At 49.5% G+C, this 15612-nt stretch overlaps 2 protein-coding genes across 5 annotated transcripts in view; one reads left to right on the forward strand and one right to left on the reverse strand.

The window, feature by feature from the left end:
* LOC125962965 (paraneoplastic antigen Ma6F-like) overlaps positions 1-3919 on the forward strand; it is a 43277-nt gene extending 39358 nt beyond the window's left edge. For 2 of the 4 annotated variants that reach the window (XM_049704551.1, XM_049704553.1), the window contains one exon: positions 2458-3919. In XM_049704551.1, the coding sequence (XP_049560508.1) occupies positions 2458-2933 (476 nt within the window). In that variant the 3' untranslated portion in view covers positions 2934-3919. Of the gene's footprint in view, positions 1-1560 lie in introns of all 4 variants that reach the window. The other 2 variants (XM_049704554.1, XM_049704555.1) reach the window with 1 other exon arrangement.
* The window catches only part of TEX28 (testis expressed 28), a 66867-nt gene extending 54668 nt beyond the window's left edge, over positions 1-12199 (reverse strand). The window contains 3 exon segments of the mRNA XM_049704556.1: positions 5857-6145; positions 6148-6589; positions 12188-12199. Of these exon segments, the coding sequence (XP_049560513.1) occupies positions 5857-6145; positions 6148-6589; positions 12188-12199 (743 nt within the window).
* Positions 12200-15612: the final 3413 nt, after the last annotated feature.

The following is a 15612-nucleotide window of genomic DNA, read 5'->3' on the forward strand; positions in this document are numbered from 1 at the left end:
TTTTACTTTTGGCTGCGTTGGGTCTTTGTTGCTGCGCGCGGGCTTTCTCTAGGTGCAGCGAGCGGGGGCTACTCTTCGTTGCGGTGCGCAGGCCTCTCATTACGGTGGCTTCTCTTGTTGCAGAGCACGGGCTCCAGGCATGTGGGCTTCAGTAGTTGTGGCTCGTGGGCTCTAGAGCGCTGGGTCAGTGGTTGCGGCGCGTGGGGTTAGTTGCTCCGCGGCTTGTGGGATCTTCCCGGACCAGGGATCGAACCTGTGTCCCCTGCACTGGCCGGTGGATTCTTAACCACTGCGCCACCAGGGAAGTCCCTAGCCTTCTATCTTGTAAATAACTGTAATTTATAAAAAAAGTGTCCTAAAGTCAAACAAACCAAACAGGGCAGGGAGGTGCTCCAGGCTGCTGCTGTGAGGGGCACTAGGGTGGGCTGTGTGGCACAAACATGATTCTCTCCTCTTTGCACCCACAGGCCGGTTCCCACACTTCCAACAGCCTGTGCACTCCTGCTTGATCGCTTCCCGCCACCCTCAGGTCCTCGGAGATGGCGATGGCTCTGGCGGTATTGCGGGACTGGTGCAGGTCGATGGGCGTGAACGCTCAGCGATCTCTGCTCATCCTGGGAATCCCAGATGACTGCAAAGACCAGGAATTCCAGGAGGCTGTGCAGGCTGCCCTGCGTTCCCTGGGCAGATACCGAGTGCTGGGCAAGGTCTACAGAAAGGAGCTGGGGTCGAGTGTTGCCCTGGTCGAGTTTGCTGAGTGTTTAAATCGAAGCTTGCTCCCCCGCCAAATACCAGGCAAGGGAGGGCCCTGGACTGTGGTCTGCCTGCCCCAGGCCCCTGATGCTGATTCACAGGATAGACCCAATTTCCCTGCGCAGCCCCAGGGACAAGCAGTGGTTGGCAGGGCGGGTGAGGCAGGAACTGCAGGGGAGGAGGAAGCTGCAGGGGAGGAGGAAGCTGCAGGGGAGGCGGGAGTCGCAGGTATGGAGGGAGACACAGGTGAGGAGGAAGCCTTAGGTGAGGAGGGAGCTGAAGGTGAGAAGGGAGCTGCAGGTGAGGAGGGAGCTGAAGGTGAGAAGGGAGGTGCAGGTGAGGAGGGAGCTGAAGGTGAGGAAGGAGCTGCAGGTCCGGAAGGAGCTGAGGGTCAAGCAGGAGCTGAAGGTGAGGAGGGAGGTGCAGGTGAGGAGGGAGCTGAAGGTGAGGAGGGAGCTGCAGGTGAGGAGGGAGCTGAAGGTGAGGAGGGAGCTGAAGGTGAGGAGGGAGCTGAAGGTGAGGAGGGAGGTGCAGGTGAGAAGGGAGCTGCAGGTGAGGAGGGAGCTGCAGGTGAGGAGGGGGCTGAAGGTGAGGCAGGAACTGCAGGTCACTCAGGAACTGCAGGGGAGGAGGAAGCTGCAGGGGAGGCGGGAGTCGCAGGTATGGAGGGAGACACAGGTGAGGAGGAAGCCTTAGGTGAGGAGGGAGCTGAAGGTGAGGAAGGAGCTGCAGGTCCGGAAGGAGCTGAGGGTCAAGCAGGAGCTGAGTCAGATGAGGAAGGAGCTGCAGGTGCGGAAGGAGCTGCAGGTGAAGCAGGAGCTGAAGGTGAAGCAGGAGCTGAGTCAGATGAGGAAGGAGCTGCAGGTTACAGAAATGTTGCAGGCGTGGCAGGACTTCTGAGTGTGGCAGGACCCACGGGCGGGGCAATGGCTGCGCCTGAGGAAGCAGTTGTGACAGCGGCAGGCGCCATGGGTGAGGCAGGGCCCGGGACCCAGCAGTGGAGGCAGGCCTTGCAGCCCGTGCTGGACAGCATGGGCTACCAGGAGCTGGGAACCTTCTCTGGGATGGAAGAGCCGGGCCACGGGGAAGGGTCCTCTGAGAGCTGGCTGGAGCAGGCCAGCCACACGCTGCACCTGTGGCGCCACGTGTCTGAGAGGGAGAGGAGGAGGAGGCTGGTGGAGAGCTTGCGCGGCCCCGCGCTGGACCTCCTGCGCGGCCTCCTGGCGGAAGATCCCGAGCTGGCTGCCCAGGACTGCCTGGCCGCGCTGGTGCAGGTGTTTGGGAACAAGGACCCCCGGGGGAGTGCTCGGCTGAAGTTCGTGACCTGTGCCCAGCGGCCCCAGGAGACTCTCTCTGCGTACGTGATGCGCCTGGAAGGCCTGCTGCAGTCGGCCCTGGAGAAGGGGGCCATCCACCCGGCCATGGCGGACCAGGCGCGCGCCCGGCAGGTGCTGACGCGGGCCCGGCTGAACGACACGCTCCGGGACACACTGAGGAGGAGGCGGCTGATGAGGAGGCCTCCCGGCTTTGCGGGGATGCTGCGGCTCATCCAGAAGACCGAGGCCTGGGACGCCGACCCGGCTAGCAGGGAGCACTTCCCAGGGCAGGAAGAGGCCCGTGTGGACGTTGCAGTCCTGGCAGCAGCCGCCCAGGCCGCCCCGGCCCATGAGGCCATCACCGCAGGCACCACTGCACATGGTGAAGATACCACCGCCCAGGCCGCCCGTTCCAAGGAAGGGAGCGCCGAGGACCACCCGGCACGTGAGGAGGCCAGTGCGGCAGTTGCCGGCACTGCCAAGGCTGGCGAGGCGGCCCCTGAAGACCATGGTGCCGCCGGGGCAGCCCCTGAAGACCATGGTGCCGCCAGGGCAGCCCCTGGCCCTGGGGAGACCAGCAAGGCGTCCGCGGCCACTCAGGAAGATGGAAGTGCTGCCGCCCCTGCGGGCCTAGGTCAGGCAGGACCCTCAGATGCCCCCGGGGTCCCCATGCCTGGCCGGATGGGCAGTGCTTCCCCGGTGGCCCCAGGAGGTCCTGGCTGGGAGCCAGAGGGCCTCGCCCAGGCAGGAGGCCAGGAGGCCGAGGAGACCCCCGAGGAGGGGCTCAAGCCCATCCCAGAAGAGCCGGGAAATGAGGACGGGGCTGCAGAGATGAGCCCCCCGGGGTCCACCTCGGGCCACTAGGCTCAGCAGGCCGTGGGGCTGCCAGGCTTGGAGGCAGGGGGAGGCCAGGCCTGGCAGCCTACTGGCCCCATATTAGGGGCCACTCCAGGTGCCTGGGCCTCCCTCCTGAGAGGGGACCCCTATTCATCATCCCCTGGGGCAGGTTGCTCCCTGTACTGGCAAGCCCAAATGTGTCCCTGTAGGCCCCAGAAGGACCCAGGTGTCAAGGAAACCCCCAGCCCCCGCTCCCCTCCCCCCAACACACACACCCTAGCCATCGTCCCCTCGCAGAGCCCTGAGGTGCGCCACGAGCCAGCCAAGGCTCTGGTCTCTGTGGGCCAGTGTCGTGAGCTCAACGTGTGCTTTCTGGGCATAGATTCAGGCCCAGCGCTGCTTCTTGTTGTGGAAATGTGCATGTGTTCTCCTCTGAGCAGTTCCCCCAACCCCTGCGCGGCGTGGAGACCCCGAGCCCAGTCCCAGGAGCCGGCGGGAAGGACGGGATGGACGAGGTCACAGCCAGCGCCCACCCCAGGACCTGGGATCCCACCTGGGACCTTGGGAAGGAAGACCTTGACCGGGGCTGCAGGAGGTCTGCGGGAGGCCCCCCAGGGCTTGTGTTCTGCTGGGCCACCCCGTTGTTCCTCGGGACTCCACGTCCCCGGCTCGGTGGCGTGCGCCCTGCTGTGGGGCTGTCCTGTGCCCGCCATAGGGCAGGGCCAGGCCCCGGGCATGTGGGCCAGAAATGGAGGGTCTGCCCTGGGGGGAGCGGGCATGGCCGACGCCCATCTTCCTGGCGAGAGGCCACCCGCGGGGCCCTCAGGAAGGGAGACTGGGGGGAGATGGAGGGCCGCCGGGTGGGGTGTAGCGGAGGCACCTTTTTGAGGACCCTGGGTGGGGCCGGGACCCGTGAGCTCCGGTGGCCGTTAGAAGTTCCTCTGTGTGTTGTTATGCCCTGTGTTCAATGGTTTCAGTCAATGTTTCTGTTTAATAAATTTCCCTGAACGTTTCATCTGAGTCTGGCCTCTGCTGTGGGCAATGGAGGGAAAGGGCTGCTGCGGGTGAGGGCGGGGGTCCAGAGTCCGATTCCTGCTCAGCACCCATGGGACACCTCTCCGGGGAGAGGGTAAGGTAGGCACTTTGCAGACCCAGACATCGTGAGGGTTTTTCTTCCAGTTCATAGGTGAATTGTAAAGTTTCAGCGAAAACTGATAATTGCCTAAAAAGGCAGTAGAGAAGTTAAAATGTAAATGAAAACCTTGATTATCTCAGCAGGAAAAAGGGAACATAGGAGCAACAATAGATGGACAGACACTGCTATGGACTGAATATTTGTAAACCTCTCCCCCTCATTCACCTGTTAAATTCTAACCCCCAAAGGGATGGCATTTGGAGGTGGGGCCCTGGGAAGTGATTAGCCCATGAGGGGGGAGCCCTCATGAATGAGATTACCTCCTTTATAGAAGAGGCCCCAGACGGCTGCCTCATCCTCTTGTGCCATGTGAGAAGATGGCTAGTTGATACAACTAGACAAGAAATCAGTCCATGTGAAGAAGAGCTTTATTACTATTATTTATTACTCAGCCGTACAAAGGAACGAAATTGGGTCATTTGTAGATGCGTGAATGGATCTAGAGACTGTCATACAGAGTGAAGGAAGTCAGAAAGAGAGAAACAAATATCGTGTATTAATGCACATATGTGGAACCTAGATAAATGGTACAGATGAACCGGTTTGCAGGGCAGAAATAGAGACACAGACGTAGAGCACAAACATATGGGCACCAAGGTAAGAAAATGGGGGGTGCGGGGGGTGGTGGTGTGATGAATTGGGAGATTGGGATTGAATATGTACACTAATATGCGTAAATGGATAACTCATAATAACCTGTTGTATAAAAAATAAAATAAAATTCAAAATTTCAAAAAGAAAATCACCTCCAAAAGAAATCTGAATTCTCACTGGCTACCTTATTTGACCATGGGTTGAACCTTCGTACTCCTTAACTGCTCTTGAGGGATTTGTCAAGTGGCGTCAATGTGGGTAGGATTTCTCTGTGAAAACAAGACGATTGATTCCCATCACCACTTCCCCACAAACACACAGATGCTAAAGGGATTGCAGAGTTCTTCCGTGAAAGTGCTGGGAATGTGGGCTCATCTCAGCGAATCCCTCCCTGCCTGGTGAAGCTGCTGTAAGGATTATTTAATGCAGAGGAGGGTGTACGGCACCTCTGAGGGCGGCTGGGACCCCAGGAAGTGTCCAGATAGAAATGGAGGGCTTCCCTGGTGGCGCAGTGGTTGAGAGTCCGCCTGCCGATGCAGGGGACACGGGGTCGTGCCCGGTCCGGGAAGATCCCACATGCTCCACATGCCGCGGAGCGGCTGGGCCCGTGAGCCATGGCTGCTGAGCCTGCGCGTCCGGAGCCTGTGCTCCACAACGGGAGAGGCCACGACAGTGAGAGGCCCGCGTACCGCAAAAAAAAAAAAGAAAGAAATGGGGGGGTCCTTTGAGAGACTGAGTTCACCTTTTTTCCTGTTGGTGGGCCCTAGTCTGACCTTAGATGAAAATAATATCAACCCCCCACACAGGGGCAGGGGGGCGGGGGGAAGCACTCTGCAGAAGGCAGTCATTGTTGGAACAAATAACCCACACAGGACCTTGTGCCCCAACTTAGCCATGAGCCCAGGTGAAGGAACCAGGGCTGGCAAGGCGATTCCAGTCATGCATCATACACCTCTCAGGCACATGGGGACCAGCGGACACCTGCCTGGCTGACGATAGGCATCTGCTGGCCCCCCCGCCACCGCAGGCCGGTGTGAGCCCAGTCAGAGCCCCATTGGCCGGGAGAGGGCCAGGCAGGCGTGCACGGTGGGCAGGGGATGAGAGGAACACAGACACCCTCCACCCACCCCAGAGCTCAGGCGGCCAAGGGGTCTGCCTCACCTGCACTTCTCCTCCCAGAGGGACTCCAGCGATGCCTGCAGGTTGGTCACATACCGCTCCTTGAGGCTCTGATAGGACACCTGCAAGCTGAGGTGGAAGGTCTTGACTTTGATCCGCTCTTCCTTCACCTTCTCCCACAGCAGGGCTCACAGCTGGGCCCCATGCTTGGTCTCCGAGGACCTCCCCTGCTGCAAGGCTGCGGAGTGACTCTCTGGAGAGAGGTGTCTAATTACATCAAACAGGTCGGTGGATGGGCAGTGTTCCGCACCTGGCTTGGGGGACTCTGAAACAGAGCCTTCTCGCTGGGCTGCTCACGGTTGTACCCCAGGCTGCTTTCTGCCCTCAGCACTAAGCCCTTGGGCCTGCAGCCCTCCTCCAGCTCCTGCAGCTGCTGGTGACACCGGTGGAGCCTTCACTCAATCTGGGCAACGGTGGCAGAGGCACGCTGGTTCACCTTCTCTAAGGCCTGCCAGACGTGGGGGGCCTGCTGCCGGCCAGCTGTGGACACCAGCTTGAGGAAGCCCACAGTGTTCCTGTCCAGGCTGGCCTTTTCCACTCTCAGCTGCTCTGAGAGGTACAGGATGCGGTGCTTGACACTGTCCTGCAAGTTCCGGGCCAGCTCCCCATCTGAGAGGCTGGAGGGGCCACTGGGGCCAGCCTTACTGGATGACAGGGATCTGCAGGACAGAACATTGGAGGGGAAGTTTGCAGTTGGGCTCTTAGTGTATTCCGCCTGCATTGGGAAACGAGAATCACAAAACAGGTACTTCTGTGAGATGCAAATGGTGGGAGAATTAGACACAAATTTCTCCACTCTATAACAGTACTTATGCATATGCGCAAGTACTTCATTTGCAAGATTTGTGCATCTGAGGTGGGCCCAACACAGACTGGACATTCTCCCTTCCTCTTCAGCACCTGGCTCCTTGCTCTATGGGTGTACCTCACTATGACCTCCAGGTGGCTAGCAACCCCCTCCACACCTGCCCTGTCTGTTCTTGGACTTCTCTTCCAAGAATTACCAACAGTGGGTCTCGTTTTATAGAGAACTGTTCTTGTAGAGCATGGAATAAACTCATTTCCATTAATCCATACAGCTTGCTGTATTGCTACTGCCAGATGGATAGAAGAGATAGGCAGGGAGATTTGCATCCTAACAGGTTCATTCCTTCATCTAATCATTCATTCAACACATATTTCCTGAGCGCCTACCATGTGGTACAGAAGCCAGACATATTCCTTGGTCTCACAGAGCTGACAGCCTAGGGTGGACAGTTCTGCTGTAACACAAACAAATGAGTCTGTTGCATGGTGAAGGATAATAGTAAGAGCCTTGGAGATAGAGCCCAGTTCAAATCCCGACTCTACCACTCTTGAGACCTTGAGTAAGTTAATAAACCGCTCAGGGCTTCCCTGGTGGCGTAGTGGTTGAGAGCCCGCCTGACGATGCAGGGGACACGGGTTCGTGCCCCGGTCCGAGAGGATCCCACATGCTCCACATGCTGCGGAGCGGCTGGGCCCGTGAGCCATGGCCGCTGAGCCTGCGCGTCTGGAGCCTGTGTTCCGCAACAGGAGAGGCCACAACAGTGAGAGGCCCGCGTACCGCAAAAAAATAAAAAATAAAAATAAAAAAATAAACCGCTCAGAGGGTCGGTTTTCTCATCTCTAAAATAAAGATGGACATAGCAGCCTAACTGGAACACAGAAGACCATGGTACAGTGGACAAGGATGAGGTAGGAGAGGTAGGTGAGGCCAAGACAGGTGGAGCCTCTGTTCTGTTTCTACTTTTTAACTAAAAGCACCTTCATGACTGTTTTTTTTAATTAATTAATTTACTTGTTTATTTTTGGCTGCGTTGGGTCTTCGTTGCTGTGCGCGGGCTTTCTCTAGTTGCGGCGAACGGGGGCTACTCTTCATTGCGGTGCGCGGGCTTCTCATTGTCATGGCTTCTCTCGTGGAGCACGGGCTCTTGGTGCGCGGGCTTCAGTAGTTGTGGCACGTGGGCTCAGTAGTTGTGGCTCACGGGCTCTATAGTGCAGGCTCAGTAGTTGTGGTACACAGGCCTAGGTGCTCCGCGGCACATGGGTTCTTCCCGGACCAGGGCTCGCACCCGTGTCCCTTGCATTGGCAGGCGGATTCTTAACCACTGCACCACCAGGGAAGCCCTTCATTACTGTTTTCAATCTGAAAATGCTCTCCCAGTGGGAAGCAAGGAGTGATTATAGTGTAATAGATATTTTGGTTCTGTGTATTTTATTCTATGCAAATTATTCCTTGATATTTAAAAAAACATGTGATACCACTATGCACCTAGCAGATTGGCAAAACTTAAACTATAATAAATCTCAGAAAGGACATGGAGCAACAGGAACCCTCAATCACTCCTGGTGGGAGAGTAATTGGTACAAATATTTTGGGAAAGCATTTGGTAATATCATAAAGTTGAAGACATCCATACTGAATGGCCCAGCAGTTGCATTCCTAGATATATCCTTGAAAGGCAGGTACAATAATACTCCCAATAACCAGCTGCTAGAAACAACCCACCTGGCCTATCATCATAGAATGTGTAAGTGAACTGTAATATATTCAACAGTTTACTGCTATACAACAATAAAAATAAACTACAGCCTTGAAAACATCAATGAACAAGCATAATGTTGAACAAAAGAAGCCAAACACAGAAGAATCCATACTATATATGGTTCTGCTGATATAAAGTTCAAAAGCAGGCAAAATGAAATGATGTTGTTTAGGGATGCATACACAGGAAGGAAGTAAAGCTGTAAAGAAAAGCATGGGGACTTCCCTGGTGGCACAGTGGTTAAGAATCTGCCTGCCCGTGCTCTGCAACAAGAGAAGCCACCACAATGAGAAGCCTGTGCACTGCAACGAAAAGCAGCCCCCGCTTGCCGCAACTAGAGAAAGCCCACAAGCAGCGATGAAGACCCAATGCAGCCAAAAATAAATAAATTAATTAATTTTTAAAAAGAAAGAAAAGCATGGGCTTCAGTAGCATAAACATCGATAGTGGTTCCCACTAGAGTGGGAGAAGGGGATGGTGATTGGAGAGACATGAGGAGGCTAGTGTACTTGATCCGAATAGCAATTAAATGTGTGTTTACATTAACATTACTTCCTAAACTAAATGTTGATGTTTTCTGCACCTTTATATGCATATGCCGGATTTCACAATTTTTTTAACATCTTTATTGGAGTATAATTGCTTTACAATGGTGTGTTAGTTTCTGCTTTATAACAAAGTGAATCATTTATACATATACATATGTTCCCGTATCTCTTCCCTCTTGCGTCTCCCTCCCTACCACCCTCCCTATCCCACCCCTCTAGGTGGTCACAAAGCACCGAGCTGATCTCCCTGTGCTATGCGGCTGCTTCCCACTAGCTATCTATTTTACATTTGGTAGTGTATATATGTCCATGCCACTCTCTCACTTCGTCCCGGCTTACCCTTCCCCCTCCCCATATCCTCAAATCCATTCTCTAGTAGATCTGTGTCTTTATTCCCACCTTGCCCCTAGGTTCTTCATGACCTTTTCTTTCTTATATTCCATATATATGTCTTAGCATACGGTATTTGTTTTTCTCTTTCTGACTTACTTCACTCTGTATGACAGACTCTAGGTCCATCCACCTCACTACAAATAACTCAATTTCCTTTCTTTTTATGGCTGAGTAATATTCCATTGTATATATGTGCCACATCTTCTTTATCCATTCATCTGTTGATGGACACTTAGGTTGCTTCTATGTCCCGGGTATGGTAAATAGAGCTGCAATGAACATTTTGGTACATGACTCTTTCTGAATTATGGTTTTCTCAGGGTATATGCCCAGTAGTGGGATTGCTGGGTCGTATGGTAGTTCTATTTTTAGTTTTTTAGGGAACCTCCATACTGTTCTCCACAGTGGCTGTATCAATTTACATTCCCACCAACAGTGCAAGAGGGTTCCCTTTTCTCAACACCCTCTCCAGCATTTACTGTTTGTAGATTTTTTAATGATGGCCATTCTGACCGGTGTGAGATGATATCTCATAGTTTTGATTTGCATTTCTCTAAAGATTAATGATGATGAGCATTCTTTCATGTGTTTGTTGGCAATCTGTGTATCTTCTTTGGAGAAATGTCTATTTAGGTCTTCTGCCCATTTTTGGATTGGGTTGTTTGTTTTTTGGATATTGAGCTGCATGAGCTGCTTGTAAATTTTTGAGATTAGTCCTTTGTCAGTTGCTTCATTTGCAAATATTTTCTCCCATTCTGAGGGTTGTCTTTTGGTCTTGTTTATGGTTTCCTTTGCTGTGCAAAAGCTTTGAAGTTTCATTAGGTCCCATTTGTTTATTTTTGTTTTTATTTCCATTTCTCTAGGAGGTGGGTCAAAAAGGATCTTGCTGTGATGTATGTCAGAGAGTGTTCTGCCTATGTTTTCCTCTAAGAGTTTGATAGTGTCTGGCCTTACATTTAGGTCTTTAATCCATTTTGAGTTTATTTTTGTGTATGGTGTTAGGGAGCGTTCTAATTTCATACTATTACATGTACCTGTCCAGTTTTCCCAGCACCACTTATTGAAGAGGCTATCTTTTCTCCACTGTATATTCTTGCCTCCTTTATCAAAGATAAGGTGACCATATGTACGTGGGTTTATCTCTGGGCTTTCTATCCTGCTCCACTGACCTATATTCCTGTTTTTGTGCCAGTACCATACTGTCTTGATTACTGTAGCTTTGTAATATAGTCTGAAGTCAGGGAGCCTGATTCCTCCAGCTCCATTTTTCGTTCTCAAGATTGCTTTGGCTATTCGGGGTCTTTTGTGTTTCCATACAAATTGTGAAATTTTTTGTTCTAGTTCTGTGAAAAATGCCAGTGGTAGTTTGATAGGGATTGCATTGAATCTGTAGATTGCTTTGGGTAGTAGAGTCATTTTCACAATGTTGATTCTTCCAATCCAAGAACACGGTATATCTCTCCATCTCTTTGTATCATCCTTAATTTCTTTCATCAGTGTCTTATAATTTTCTGCATACAGGTCTTTTGTCTCCTTAGGCAGGTTTATTCCTAGATATTTTATTCTTTTTGTTGCAGTGGTAAATGGGAGGGTTTTCTTAATTTCACTTTCAGATTTTTCATCATTAGTGTATAGGAATGCCAGAGATTTCTGTGCATTAATTTTGTATCCTGCTGCTTTACCAAATTCATTGATTAGCTCTAGTAGTTTTCTGGTAGCATCTTTAGGATTCTCTATGTATAGTATCATGTCATCTGCAAACAGTGACAGCTTTACTTCTTCTTTTCCAATTTGGATTCCTTTTATTTCTTTTTCTTCTCTGATTGCTGTGGCTAAAATTTCCAAAACTATGTTGAATAAGAGTGGTGAGAGTGGGCAACTTGTCTTGTTCCTGATCTTAGTGGAAATGGTTTCAGTTTTTCACCATTGAGGACGATGTTGGCTGTGGGTTTGTCATATATGGCCTTTATTATGTTGAGGAAAGTTCCTCTATGCCTACTTTCTGCAGGGTTTTTATCATAAATGGGTGTTGAATTTTGTTGAAAGCTTTCTCTGCATGGATTTCACAAATTTTTAAAGTTTTTAAATGTTCAAGAGATGGTTTTAATCACAGATAAGAAATGGCTGGAGAATTAGTAAATTGTAAAACAGAACTAAAGAAAGCATCCAGAATGCAGCACAGAGGCACAAAGAAATATAAAATTTGAATAAAATTGAAAAATAGGAGACACAGAAGATAGAATGAGAAAATCTAACAAAAAATCTAACTGCCATGCCTCAGGAAGACAGACTAAGGTAACAGCAAGGTTTTAAGAGATAGTCACTAAGAATTTTCCAGGACTGATGACAGACATAAATCCACAAATTCAAGAAGCCCAAGGGACTCCCCTGGTGGTGCAGTGGTTAAGAATCCTCCTGCCAATGCAGGGAACGTGGGTTCAATCCCTGGTCCGGGAAGATCCCAGACGCTGCGGAGCAAATAAGCCCGTGTGCCACAACTACTGAGACTGTGCGCTAGAGCCCGTGAGCCACAACTACTGAGGCCTGCATGCCTAGAGCCCGTGCTCCACAACAAGGGAAACCACCGCAATGAGAAGCCCGCATACTGCAACAAAGAGTAGTCCCTGCTTGCCGCAACTAGAGAAAGCCCATGCACAGTAACGAAGTCCCAACACAGCCAAAAATAAATAAATTAATTAATTTTTTAAAAAAAGAAGCTCAAGAGATCCCAAACAGGATAAAACGGAAATAGATCCACACTTAGACACAGATCTTAGAAGCAGCCAGATTGTAAAAGTTGATTACCTTTAAAACCATGACTTTTAGACTGAAAGCTGCCTTCTCTAAGGCATCAATGAAATCTTGAAGAGTTGAATAATATCTTCAACATGCCGAGAGAATAACTGTCAGAGAGAAAAAAAAAAGGTCACATTCAAAGAATCAGAAGACAGAATGTCTTCAGCCTTTTCAGTGAAGCACTAAGAATTAGAAAACAATGAAGTAATGCCTTCCAAATTTGGGGGAAAAACGATTTTCTCACCTAGAATTCTATAACCAAACTGTCAATTTTTAGGTTAAAGGCGTTTTCTAACATAAAAGAACTCAAATAGTTTACTTCCTCTGCATTCTTTTTCTGGAAGCTACTAGAGAAGACGTGCCACCAAAACCAGACAGGAACCTACGACAGAGGTAGAGATGGGATTTATGAAACTGGGGCCCCAAGCTAAAAGAAAGGCAAGTGCAATCTCCAGGATGATGGAAGGGGACCCAGGCTGGCAGCTGGGCAGTGGGCCTGGAGGGCAAGTCAAAAGGCTCCAGGAGAGAGTGCTCCAAGTGAATGAAATATGCAGGACATCTTTCAGCAGCTGGAGAGGAGATATAGCCAGTTTGGGGAAGTGCTGACCTATAATAAGTAGTAGAGAACAAGCAACACGGGGTAGGGAGAGACAAGTGTTAACTCTAAGGAAAACAAAACATCAGGAGAGAAACGAAAAGTCATCAGAGTTGCTGTAGACTTGATAACGTGAACATCAAAGAATAATCTAATGCAGATGATTGTGTACTGTACTGGAAGGATGGGGGTGGTGAAAGAGCTACATCATCATCTTTAACTGTGAGAAGTCAATCAATAATTCCCAAAATCTAAAAAATAAAGAAACAGCACTATAAACAATTTATTTACAGAACTAGAGGTAAATGCCAAAAGAAACAGCTAAAAGGGTTGAATGTAGTTGATTCTGGGGAATGGATGGACCACTGTGGGTGGAAGCAAGAGATTGCTATTTTTTAAAAATATATATTTATTTGGCTGTGCCAGGTTTTAGTTACAGCATGCAGGATCTTTAGTTGTAGCATGCAGGATCTTCAGTTGCAGCATGCGATCTCTTAGTTGCAGCATGTGGGATCTAGTTCCCTGACCAAGGATCGAACCCGGGCCCCCTGCATTGGGAGTGAGGAGCCCTGGCCACTGGACCACCAGGGAAGTCCTGTAGAGATCGCTATTTTTTGTAATAAACCTTGTAGAACCATTTAACTCTTTGAACCAGGGGTTGGCAAACTACGGACTGGTTTTGTACAGGTGTGAGCTAAGAATGGTTTCTACGTGTTTAAATGGTTGAAAAAAATCAGAAGAAGGAGGATATTTTGTGGCATGTGAAAATTATATGAGATTCAAATTTCAGTGTCCACAAAGTGTGACTGGCACACAGCCACACTGATTAATTTACATATAGTGTATGGCTACCTTTGTGCCACAACAAAGGTCTAGTTGAGCAGCTACAACAGAGAACATGTGGCATCAAATATTTACTATACGGCCCTTTACGGAAACAGTGCGCTGACCCCTGCTTTAAACAATGTTCATACGTAGCACTGATAAATGAAAGAACTAAGTATTTTTAAAGAAAGTAGCTAATAGGGAAAGTTAAAATTTGCTAATGACTTGTTCTATTGAGGAATTTTATAGATATCATATAAAACTAAAAACTGACAGAAGAATATGTTGGTGAAAAAAAATTCAAGGCAACCAGTACAAAAAAGCCAGGTAAATAACATCCAAATAATCAAGGGCAGAAAAAAAGGAACTTGATTAATCCAAAAAAGGGAAGGAAAGGAGGAACAAAAAGAAATGAGATATCAGGTTAAGTAGAAAATACAAAATAGGATGGCAATAAGATGTGATTATCAATGGCTGTATACCATGTCCTTGAGAAGACTCAATACTGTAAATATGTCAGCCCTCTACATATTAACTTATAAATTCAATGAAATAACAGTTAAAAACCCAATGGGAATGTCTTATGAATGTTAGATTAGCTAATTCCAAAATGCAAAAGAATAGCTAAGAAATTTTGGGAACGAAAAATAAATATGGTCTTGGGATACTTGGCTATCTGAATAAAACTAAATTAGAGTGCTACTTTACATCGCATACAATAATAAAGTCGAGACAGAATAGAGAACTAAATATAAATATGAAACTCTAAAGGTATCAGAAGGACACAATAGGAAATGTTTTTATAATCTCTCTGTGGAGAACACCTTTTTGAACAAGTCTCAAACTAAAATGCCATAAAGGAAAAGATTTACATATTGTACTACAGTTTAAAAAAATCTTTAAACCTTCTTATGGTGAAGGAAGCATAAAGTTAAGAAGCAACATTTCGGTTTCGGTTCAAACACTTGCTTCTTCTTAAAAATAAAGTATCTCCATGAACATTTTTAAAGAGCAACAGATTAAGAAAAAAAGATTTGCAATTATCTCTAAGAGATAAAAGGCTAATCAACATATAAAGAACTACTACAAATTAGGAAGCTAAAAACAAATCATCAAACATAAAAACAGCAAAGGGTAGTCAGACAATTCAGAAAGGATGAACTATGAATACCAGTAAACATATGAAAAATGTGCAACTGCAAGGAAATCAGGCAGACATAAATCAAATGATTAAAAAAGATGTTCTCGGGCTTCCCTGATGGTGCAGTGGTTGAGAGTCCGCCTGCCGATGCAGGGGACGCGGGTTCGTGCCCCGGTCCAGGAGGATCCCACATGCTGCGGAGCGGCTGGGCCCGTGAGCCGGCTGGCCGTCCAGAAAGTTCTAGAAAGAGAAAGAAGGTCCGCGCAGAGACGCCACACTGCCTCAGAACGCTCAGGCCGCCTCACTTGCTGTGAAGACCTCCCAACCCCCACTGCCGGGGGCTGGGCTGCTAAGGGGCTGGAGGGAGGCGGCTGCAAAGGGGAAGATTCCAGCGTGGCTTTTTTTATAGTGTGAGGAAGTGCGCAAAACAAACTGCACTATTGTATCAATAACTCTTTTAAAGCCTGTGAATGCATCGGCCCTCCTTTACTACAGTCACCACATCGCGCAACTATCACACCATCTACTTCCAGAATTTTTTTATCACCCCAAAAGTAGACCTGGTCCTGCGTGTAGGCAGCCCTCTTTGAATTGATAGGACGAGGGCAGATATAAAAGAATTAAATTATTTCGAATAATGTGCAACATATGAATAACAATTGTTCAAAATCCATGGAGTTGGAGGGCGCGCGTAGGGAGCGGCACGCCTGCGGCCAGCTGAGGAGGCTCCGCACCATTTGCTCCTCAGACGCGGAGGGAGCGGCGCGCGGAGGGAGCGGCGCGCGGAGGGAGCGGCGCGCGGAGGGAGCGGCGCGCGGAGGGAGCGGCGCGCGGAGGGAGCGGCGCGCGTGCGGCTAGCTGAGGAGGCTTCGC

This window comes from Orcinus orca, chromosome X (genome assembly GCF_937001465.1).
Source record: "Orcinus orca chromosome X, mOrcOrc1.1, whole genome shotgun sequence".
In the NCBI taxonomy this organism is placed as follows: Eukaryota; Metazoa; Chordata; class Mammalia; order Artiodactyla; family Delphinidae; genus Orcinus; species Orcinus orca.